We start from the raw sequence: 10,805 nt of genomic DNA, 5'->3' as shown, positions 1-10,805 counted from the left end.
GGGGTCCTGTGGTTGGTTCTTACTGCGCAAACATGCAAAAGGAGTCGTCTTCGGGGTCCCAGCGCAGATTTTCATGAATCGTGGCACCTGTGGAGCGGTTTAGCACCATCAAAACGAAACCTACAATTTGTGTTTCATGATATTTTCTGTGCAAGATAAGCAAAGTCTTCGTAGATTCGCGTCCGTGCAATTTCCCTTAATTTCGACGAAAAACTGGACTTAGCACCCAAACGGTGCTTCTGAGGCGCAAACAGACAAAATTTTGGCCCTATGGGCCGCAAAATGGCAATCTACCCCTGAAAACATACCCCATGTAACATTTTTTGACAACTTGAACACAAAACAGGCCCTAGCGCCAAAACGGTGCGTCGCAGAGCCCCGCGGACGAAATTTTCACCTTGGGTGCCAAAATGACGAGGTACTCCCTAGGAGACCATAAAAAAATGGCGACTTTTTTGGACTTTTTTTTTTCTCCCACGCAACCATAATTTAGTCGGCCCTTGAACGGTCCCCAGTGAGGTCCAACGATGGAGGTGGAGGTTTTTCTGGGGTCAAATGGGGTATCGCGGATCCAAAAAGGTATGGTACGTTTTTGTAGCAGTTGTGGTCGAGGCCAAACATTGTGGTCGAGGCCAAACATTTATATCAATGAGTCAGTGAGTGGGAGCGCAGTTGTATAGTATTGTTGATTGATGTTGACTCGCGCCTGCGGCGCTCACAGTGGCGGCCTATGGCCTAAAATCTGGCCTATGGCCGCCATCGCCGTGGCGGCGCCCCCCAAAGGGTTGGAGGGTCGCCTTCGGCGACTACTCCGATGCTGGCCCGTGTGTAAAATTCGGGCTCGGGCAGAGGGCGCCTGTAGTTTTCATTGGTTTTATTAGTGTTTTTGTATTTTACTGATTTTATTTGTTTTTTTTTGTGTTTTTTATACCGTTTCAGATATTTTTTTAATGAATGTTTGAACAGAAAATTGTGACGAGCCTGATGTATTCTTAAGTAGGCATCATGGAAATTTTAACCTGTTTCATTTCAAATTGGTAGGCATCATAGAAATTTTACTCTGTTTCATTTGTCAAAATAGTTAGAAGATGATGAACAGCGTTTCTGAATGCTGCAGTCCTATTTGATACTTTTTTCAGCGTCTCAGTTGCCTTCTGAAATTCGGAGGAACTGTGCAGGGACATTCATGTGATGAACGTTTTACCAATACAAGTACACGTAACATAGACAGCAAACCGATGTGAAGGCTGGTCACGGTTTAGCAGCAGCAGAACATAATCAACGACCAGAGTTCTTCCGAATCCCTCATACACGACTGTGAGACCCTCTCGACCTACGCGTCGATCTCGCCCGTCTAGCCGTGGTAAGCCGCTTGCGCGTAAGCTGTGCCACGCGAGGTTCGCTCTTGTGGCGGGTCGCGCTTCCGACACTTCGCGCTTGCGGTCGTTCGCTCTTGCGGCGTTCGCGCTTGCGCCGGGTCGCGCTTGCGGCATTCGCGCTTACGACGAGTCGCGCTTGTGACAGTTCGCTCTTACGGCGCGCGCCCGTCTGCCTGTGTATCTATAATCACAGAAACTCGAGAACGGTCTGAGCTAGGTACCTGAAATTTCGCTCGTCCCTAACTCAAAGCACGCACGGCGCAGTGCCTCTAGCAGAACCAAGTATCTTGACGCGACTCTAGTGAAACCACGCAACGCATTTTTTGACGATTTTTTAAGAACTAAATATTTTAATATAGGGAAAATTCCTCTATCGAATGGTATAGGTTTCAAAAATCACCCAAAAATGGAGATACGTGGCTTCACTAGTCGCGCAATGATAATGGGTTTCTTGAGCGTCGCGCACAGATACTTGCTTTCTCTAGAGGGGTTGCGCCGTGCGTGCTTTAATTTAGGGACGAGCGATTTTTAGTGTAGCTTTGTAGCATAATAAGTCCTGAAAGAACTAAATTGATTTTGAGCCCTCTAGATAAAAAACTTACCTGTCAGAAAAATCAAAAACGAAAAACCTTAAATATGAGATTTAATAAAATATATTATTTTCTTACAATTTTCCTAGATGTAGAACCCGCAGTGCCAAAATTTTGTCCGTTTAGCTCTATCTCTTACCGCTTAGTCGCCAGAGGGCGAATTCTACACGAAAATGGCCCTAAATCATCTTCATTTTGTTTTACCCCATGGGAACAGAATGGGCTATCTACGTGGACTCAACGTGTACTACGTAGATACATACACGTAGATCTATCCCTTTAGCCTCAAGGTGGATTCAACGTAGAAGTCGAGTGGACTGAACGATGGAGATTATTCACCGTGCAGTCTACGTCGATTTGTTACTTGCCAATCCCTCTCGACGATTATACATCTGATCCACGTAGACGTAAACTAGACGGTTTTTAGCGATGCGAAATATGTCGTTTCCACGTAGATGTATCGTTCTTTAGTCAATGTCTATTCGTCTACGAGATATGTACATAGATCAACGTATGATGTGACCTACATTGATGCGTCAACTTCACATCTCTTCGTCATTTTTGTTGATCTAGGAATGTGGGCGAAGAGAGGCTCTGTCGACATCGACGCAACGTTCACTAATCATTATGGTCTTGTACATCTCTCATCAATATATACGTTTTCGAACATGGTCCTTTCGCATAGCATTCACATACTGTTCTCATCAGGTTTGAAGGTGATGATGTCCGATAACTTGGTTCCTACTTTGGTCCAGACATTTTGCATTTTGCAATCGTAGAATCCATGTGGATGCAACGTCGTTGAGATACACAGATCGTTCTGGATAGAGATAGGTTTCAGTCGGCTTCCTCGCTAAGTTGTCACGGTGGCGTCGTGGTTAGAGGCGTCATCTACGGAGCAGCAGGTCCCAGGTTCAACTCCCGGTAAGGTATCAATCGAGTTTTCATTAGAAGTTGTTGTAATGAAGTATTCAGAGGGTCTCCTCTAACTAAAGAAGTAAAACCAAATAAAATCCTTAAAAAAGTAATTAAAATTTTAACTGGCGCCATACTACTAAAATTATTTTTGCTGTTACGGGGATGCCAGGATCATTCTACGTCGAAACAGCGTGTAGGGGCGGACTGATCAATGTTGGTTCTACGTGAAATCTACTACCGTTTGGCACTAGATGATCGACTCGATCATCCACGTCGTGTCGAGGTGGTTCGACCACGTCCCAGCTATGTGGATTCGATATGGGTGTTCCCATGGGGTATATGATGTTTGATGGTCTCTGGTGGGGCAACTCGTTAAAATAAAATCCTGGGGGTAAAATATGTGTCCTTTGGAGCCAAAGGTCTATCTACAACTCTGCCTTTTGGACGACTCAGGTGTCAGCACCGCAGGCCTAGGTAGATGTATGCCAGGCGCGTCGCAGCGTAACAGTGTTTCGCGAGATATCGCGAAGCCTGTTACACGGGACGTGGGCTGGCGTACAATTACCTAGTTTTATATGGGTTTACTTGTTAACCGTATAATTTGACGTGAAGACAGAAATTGGTGAGGCCAACAACTGCTGCTACACTAGCTATTTGTACGCCAGACCACGTCTCGCGTAAAAGGCTTCACGATATCCCACGAAACACTGTTACGCTGCGACGCGCCTGGCGCACATAAAGCTAGGCCTGCGGCGCTGACACCCGAGACGAGTTAATAGGAGTGTAAACGGAAATAGAGCCTGCCGGTCCCCAGATTTGACATGTTCAAAGCATTTGACGGGGGCTTTACACTCGCATATTAGGGACATGCAACTTCTGATACAGATATTCATTAAATGTTCCACTTTGACAGATTGTAATGTGAACATCAACACTTAAGTGAATGTAGATAATCTAGGGACCCTTGAGCCCAAAGGAGAGTGTGGTCCGACCCCAAATGTGTTGTTTAAGTACAACTCCCTTTACAATTTTTTTACATGAAGCCTTGTTTATAAACAAGGATTTAATAGACTATTTAGCCTTTTTATCTTGTGTTCGCCAAGAAAATGCCCCCTCGCACTAAAACAGTACAAGTGCCCTAAGGGCTCTCCTTTGACGATTTACCCCTTTGGAGCCCATAAGAAAATGTTTGAAACAAACATTTACCGACTTGTGGTTTTTCAATTTTTTTAAAAGTCAATTTTTGAGTTAGAATGCTCTTCTTCGAACTTGATCTGTCTTTTTAGGATACGAAGCGACCCTGAAATTCCCAGGCCCCTGTCTCAATAGGGTATTGGTCTAGAGCGCTGAGCGGAAGTAGAAGAACAAAAACGGAAGGTGGAAAGGCGCTCGGGCCGTCCCCCTCTCCTCCACTGGGCGGAGTGGGGGAGGGCAGGCGAAAAGGAGTGCGGGCGCATTTCCATCTTCCGTTTTTGTTCTTCTACTTCCGCTCAGCGCTGTAGACCAATACCCTATTCGTTCTCGAGTTATCGTACGTACAAACACACAAACCGAATGAAGCATTTTCGATCAGTGGAGTAATGAGCTTCGCTAATCGCTCAATCAACACCTCCGTGAAGTTAGCAGGACCCAAACAGCCCGCCCACAGACCACATGGTGGCATCGATCAGGGGCCGCGGAAGTGGGGTGCAGGGGGGGCCAAATGCCCCCCCCAAAATCCGACAGGGGGGGCGAAGCCCCCCCCCGTTTTTCTATCCTAAGCGCAGATGTTCTCCAATTTGTGTTCTGAATTTTGTTATGAATGCAGTAGAACTACAACTCTAAGTCATTAATAAGATATTAAAAATATGATTTTTGAGGGGGCCACCGCTCGCGTAATCCTGTGTACCAAATTTTAATATTATTAGCACTAATATCACTAAATTTCACCTTATTGTCCAAATTTAATGGTTTTAAAGCCTGAAATTCAACAAAATTCAAGTGTAATCCCTCAAAATTCATGTGTAATCCCTGTAATCACGTAATCCTGTGTACATCCTAAATTGAAGTGGTGGCCCCTCTCGTGATTTTTTGCATTAAAATCTGTGTTTGCATTCAAACCCTCAACAAAATGCACTGTCAGCGAGGCACCACGCATTACCTTTAGGCGTGTGCGCCTGGTAGGTAGGCAACCCACACAACACGCCCCAAGTCAGCCCCCCCCCCGCCGCGAAGCACTTCCGCGGCCCCTGGCATCGATTGTTTTCGATCAGGAGAGTAAAGTTTTTGATTGATTCGCGGTTCGGCTAAAGCATTCTCTCAAAACAAACGAAGGTACTTTTGGGGGTGGAAGTTTCCCGGACCCGACGTATCTCGGGTACCAGCAGTCCTAAATACACAAAAAAAAAACGACAAAATGCGTCATTTTGTTAGTTTTACATTGTTTTATACTTACTTACCATTCATTTGTAAGACGGACACTTAGCACTCGGCTACCGCTAATGGGTCCCGTCAAATTCGCACGCCACCAAAACTGATGGCAGAGTAAATTAAATGCAGTGTACCTTGACAAGTTTTGTTAGTTTTAAATTGTTTTGGACTCCAGAACAATCGTTCAGTGCTACTTTCTTGAATTTATCGTGTTAGCTAACTGCGGGTCAAGTTATATTCACACAATGCAACTGCAAAGACGAAAAGCTCCGGAACTGGTCTGAAAAGACTCTTTTTAGTTTGTTTAACATAGTTTAGCTCTCAGATCGCCCCCCTTTTAAAACAATGTAAAACTAACAAAATGACGCATTTTGACGTGTTTTTAGCAGATGATACATTTGTAACTGAAACTTTTAACATTTCACGTAACTGGAATTAATAAGAATGATTTGTCAAATGTGTCATTGCTTGTACTCTCATGCGTAGTGCAGAGAGGCACAAGGCGTGACGTCACCAGAAGAATACAGGGCGGCTTGGTGTTGGCCCCGCCGTACGCGCCACGGCTACGCAGCCCCCCTCCCCTCCGGCAGACTTGGCTCGGCGCTCGGCTGGAAGCAGGTCGGAGCTCGGCTCGGGACGGCTCGGCTCGGGCGCGCGGCGCGGAAATTCAAACTCTGACCCAACTATGAAGTGACAGAACTGAATCACTCTAAACTGGTTGGCGTCTTTTAACGCCAAAGAATTGGCGTTCTGTGATAACGCCAGAAGTTGGCGTTCAAAGACGCCAACATTTGGCGTTCGAAGGAGAAGAACGCCAATATTTGGCGTTAAAAGACGCCAATATTTGGCGTTTTTCGGAAAAGAACGCCAATATTTGGCGTTCTTTAAAGGACGCCAATAATTTGGCGTTAAATGACGCCAACCATTTTACAGTGATGAGTTCAGAAGTATTACTTGCAAACTATGTCTGTCTCTACATCCCTCTTCACACTAACTTTGTCCTAGACCCTTCAAAACATTACAAAGAATACGAGAAACAGAACCAAACAAAATCTTTTTTAGGTATAAATATATATATTTAAATGTAAACTAAGATTTGTAAATTATCTATATACTTATACTTGTGCAAGTAATGCGACCCGTGAGCTCCCCACTGAAATATTATAGACTTGAATATTCCTTGATTTTTATCATCTGCTTTCACGATCCGTTCCTGGACGGAACTTTTTTACAAAGATTACAAAAATACTTCTTATTTTAGGTGGAAATGGTACAAGAAGAGAGTTTCGTATGTGCTTGTTTATTTTATAATTCATCTTATTAGTTACATAATTTTAATTATCAGAACGCGTGCCATGTCAGATCTGAAAAACGCACAAACAAAACAAGTATTTAAAAACTCATGAAATAACGACAAAATAATTAAAGAGTAATGCAAAATTCACTCACCATCTATAACAGGGCGATCGCGGAGGGTTTGTTGCAGTTTTTGAAATCGTTTGTAGTCTTTCTGTCAACTCTTGATTGACCTTCCTCTCCGCTCTTAAACTTTCTTGCAAATCGCGTACCCGTTCTTCTGCTCTTTCTCTTTCATCCCTTTCTCTCCTCAGCTGCTCCTCTACTTGCTCTACCGTTGCGCGCCCTTCCTCAATTTGTTTTTGTGCTGCATCCTTTTCCCTATTCCTGCTTGTCTTGATTCTTAAAATCTCTTGCTTCAGCTCATTTCTCTCCTTTTCGAACCTCTCTTCTGCCTCATTCCCATTCTTCTTTCTCAATTCGTCTCTCTCCTTCCTCAATCTTTCCACTTCTTCCTTCAGATCTTCTCTGTCCCTCACCACAGCCTCCATCTTCTCTTCCATTTCCTTCATCTTCCTTCGCTGGTTCATACTCTCCTCTATCCACCCTTGCTCCCTTTAGGTGGCCTCCAGCAGCAATTTGTGGTACTTTAGATAGTCCTAATGGATAACAAAAATGAATATAATTAGGCGGTCAGTTGGTAAAAGAGAGATTTTCAGGGTTTTGATTTCAGCACATTATTAGAAATAACTCCTTTTGAGACCTCTTGTACCCAAAACTGATCAATATGCTGTTAAATATAGTTTACTTATTCCTCATAGGCCATTGGATTGAAAATAACATATTTCATTAGTCTGATTGACTCATCCATTATTGCAATTGATGACATTTGTGCTCGTTAGGTAAAAAGTTTCCTCACAGAATTTCTCTAGGAAAAAACTGACTTAGAAATCTGCTCTTTTTTTTTTTTTTTTTTTTAGAATCAATTTCTCAAGGGCTGCAAATTGACACAGAGACTTAATTGCAAAATGAAAAGAATTCAGTTTGCTTTTTATCTAAAGAACACAATGTGGCGGCTTTCCATACCATACGGATGAGTCAATCTGACTAATCAAATGTTATTCTAAGTTGAATGACTTAAAAAGTACACTATATTCAACACCACATTGATTGTTTCAGGGATAAAAGGTCTCAAAAGGATCTATTTCTAAAATAGCTGTCAGTAGTCACAAGAGTTGTAATTTTAAAAATGTGTCAGAGTTTGGTATTTACCTCTGCTGTGTCTGCTCGAGCTGCCCCCTCTGTCTCTCTGGATGTCTCCTCTGTGGGTCCATCTACCACTATCTGTGGTACCATTTCCTCTTCCTTATCACTCCTTGGATTAACCCTCCTCCTTGTTTCAGTGTTTACAAATTCTAAATTGGGTTTCTGGTAAAGAAAAGGGAAAAAGAAATAAAAAGTTTAATATACACACAGAAGAAACAACGAAAGAAATGACACATGTAGCATACAGGGCACGAAATTTAAAAAACAACCTACCTTCTGCTTGTTTTTTGGTGTATTTAGGACTGCCGGTACCCGAGATACGTCGGGTCCGGAAAACTTCCACCCCCAAAAGTACCTTCGTTTGTTTTGAGAGATTGCTTTAGCCGAACCGCGAAACAATCTAAAACGTTACTCTCCTGATCGAAAACAATCGATTCCACCATGTGGTCTGTGGGCCGGCTGTTTGGGTCCCGCTAACTTCACATAGGTTCAATCAACAACCTTCAAAAGCTAGGCTTCGAAAAAGATGAAGTTGATAAAACTAGCTATATGGATGCCAGACCACGTCTCGCGTAACAGGCTTCGCGATACCTCACGAAACACTGTTACGCTGCGACGCGCCTGGTGCACATAAAGCTCGGCCTGCGGCGCTGACACCGAATGTGTGGTGAAAGTATTACTTCCCTTACAATCTTTCCATAGAAAGCCTATTTAATGATTTTATAGGCCATTTGATGATTTACATCTTATTTTCGCCAAGAAATGCTTCCTAGCCCCCAAACAGTACAAGATAGAGCAAAATAGACGAAATTTCCACCTAGAGATCTCTACTTTAAAGAGTTTCTCTTTGGGAACATGTTAAAATATAGTTGACAAAAATACATTTTAAAACCTGTGGTTTTTGATTTTTTGAAAAGTCCATTTTTGAGCTAGAGTTGTCATCTCCGAACTTGATCTGTCTTTTTATGACACAAAACTACCCTTAAAATTTCAGATCGCTAACTCAATTCCTCCTCGAGTTGTCGTGCATACAAACACACAACCTGAATGGAGCTCTTCCGGTCAGTGGAGTAATGGGCTTCGCTAATTGCTCAGCCAATAACTTTCTAATTACGGAGGCAATGTGGTGTCACCTCTGAAGGCCGTTTTTCGCTCGGACTGCATGGGTCACGCTATTAATATCTGCTTGAGAAATTGTCTTAGCATTAAGTACCACGGGCTATTGGGGAAGTGCTTTAAAGCCAGCGATCACCCCATTCCTTACTGCATCATCAGTTTATGCCACGAAGCAGTGCGTCACATCACACGTATCAAGGGCAGAGAGAGTAATAGGAGGTTAGCCAACATGAAGAAGTCGTTATGCTTGTTTAGAAAGCAGCAAAACTGACTTTAAAATGCTGCAGTCCGTAATGGCGCATTTTCATGTGGCGAGTACGACGTAGTGGGTGCCCCATAGGGTAAGGTGCCCTAATGTGGCCACTGTCCATTGATGGCCACTTTTCTCGATTTCCAGCCAATCTAGTCACTTTACAATCTTGGCCTTGCAGTTGTGTTCTAGTAAGGTCCCTACTTGGGCATGATAAGCCAAACTACTTCACATCGTTGTCTACATTTCGAGAAAAAGGGGTGGCCATCATTGGGCAGGCCCATTCTTAAGGTGGCCATCATAGGGCATCTTACCCTAGGTCTATGTTATTTGTTCAGGGTAGCCCGCGGGCGCGGTGTGTTAAGTCGCGGATCACCCCCGTGACCCCGCACTCAACCTGTAGAACGTGCTATGGCGGGTCTGCCTCCCTACTCGGAATAACGACGCCGATGGGCAACCCTGTGTATGTTATTCGGGCGTGTCAGGTTACCTCCTCGCTCTGCAACACAAAGCGCAAGAATGGTAGAAGGACTACAGAGAATATGGGACGCTTGGTCGAGGTGACGGGCCGTAGAGGCCCGTATTTTTGTGTACATTTCGCCACTACCCGATTAGGGTGTCAGCGCCGTTGGCCAAGGTGGATGTATGCCAGGCGCGTCGCAGTAACAGTGTTTCGTGAGATACCGCGAAGCCTGTTTCAGGCCATCCTTATAGGTAACGCGTGAAAGTAGAACCCTCCGGGCGGAAATTTCGTCCGTTTTGCTCTATCTTGTACCGTTTTGGCGCTATGGGTCATTTCTTGGCGAAAACAACGTGAAAACGACAAAATGGCCTATTGAATCGTAAAACAGGATTTATGTCACAGAATTGTAAAGGAAGTAATACTTAAACCACATATTAAGGGTCGAACCACACCCTCTTTTGGGCCAAAGGGTCTCTAGATTATCTAGTATCACTTAAACGTTGATTTTTACATAACAATCTGTCAAATTTCGAACTTTTAATGAAAACCGTTATCAAACAGCACAAGTTTTATGTCCCTAATTTTAGAGTAATAAGACCCCGTCAAATGGCTCGAGTATGTCAAATTTTGAGCCTGGAAGGCCCTGTCCCCCTATATCCTCCCATTTGCTCGTCTCGGGTGTCAGCGCGGCAGGCCTAGCTACATGTGCGCCAGGCGCGTCGCAGCGTAACAGTGTTTCGTGAGGCATCGCGAAGCCTGTTACGCGAGACGTGGTCTGGCGTACATATAGCTAGTTTAAACTGTTTTCTTTTCTATACAACGTTCGCTTACTAACTTACCCCTAGCAATGGAGCAGTGGTTTCGTGGCAACTTACCATTAGTAGAGGTGCTCGGAGTAGCTGCTGGAAAATTCAAACATTGTTAGACTTTAAACTTCTGATTTTCCTTCCTCTATTCCGAATGAGCTAAGGAGCTCCTCGATGTCAACAGCAGCTATGGACTGATTTACTCAGAGCACGGCCACGAGGTGTGCAGATGAAGTGCTAGAACAGGCAAAAATGGATGGCTTCTTCGAAACCTAGTTCTTTAAAGGTGCAAGGCCACAACCCTATTCCACT

General features: G+C 44.0%; 2 protein-coding genes across 2 annotated transcripts in view; both read right to left on the bottom strand.

The window, feature by feature from the left end:
• Window positions 1–6,580: 6,580 nt before the first annotated feature.
• Window positions 6,581–8,013, bottom strand: LOC127751500 (calponin homology domain-containing protein DDB_G0272472-like). The gene is made up of 3 exons (XM_052275138.1): window positions 7,865–8,013; window positions 6,746–7,251; window positions 6,581–6,660 (listed from the first exon to the last, which is right to left on the bottom strand). Coding segments are annotated over exons 2-3 (438 nt in total). The 5' UTR covers window positions 7,183–7,251; window positions 7,865–8,013; the 3' UTR covers window positions 6,581–6,659.
• The window catches only part of LOC113216474 (zinc finger protein 543-like), a 29,096-nt gene continuing 25,500 nt past the window's right edge, over window positions 7,210–10,805 (bottom strand). Inside the window, exons 3-4 of the mRNA XM_052275139.1 lie at window positions 7,865–8,020; window positions 7,210–7,251 (exon numbers count right to left, since the gene is read on the bottom strand). Of these exons, the coding sequence (XP_052131099.1) occupies window positions 7,210–7,251; window positions 7,865–8,020 (198 nt within the window). The remainder of the gene's footprint in view (window positions 7,252–7,864; window positions 8,021–10,805) is intronic.

The sequence above is a fragment of the Frankliniella occidentalis genome, unplaced genomic scaffold, assembly GCF_000697945.3.
Source record: "Frankliniella occidentalis isolate FOCC.00 unplaced genomic scaffold, Focc_3.1 Scaffold520, whole genome shotgun sequence".
NCBI classification, from domain to species: domain Eukaryota; kingdom Metazoa; phylum Arthropoda; class Insecta; order Thysanoptera; family Thripidae; genus Frankliniella; species Frankliniella occidentalis.
Note: the sequence above shows the minus strand (reverse complement) of the source record. Positions and strands in the feature narration are given on the sequence as shown.

Excerpts from the sequence above, each read along its gene's own strand:
- LOC127751500 (XM_052275138.1), bottom strand. The coding sequence starts at position 7,182 with ATGAACCAGCGAAGGAAGATGAAGGAAATGGAAGAGAAGATGGAGGCT.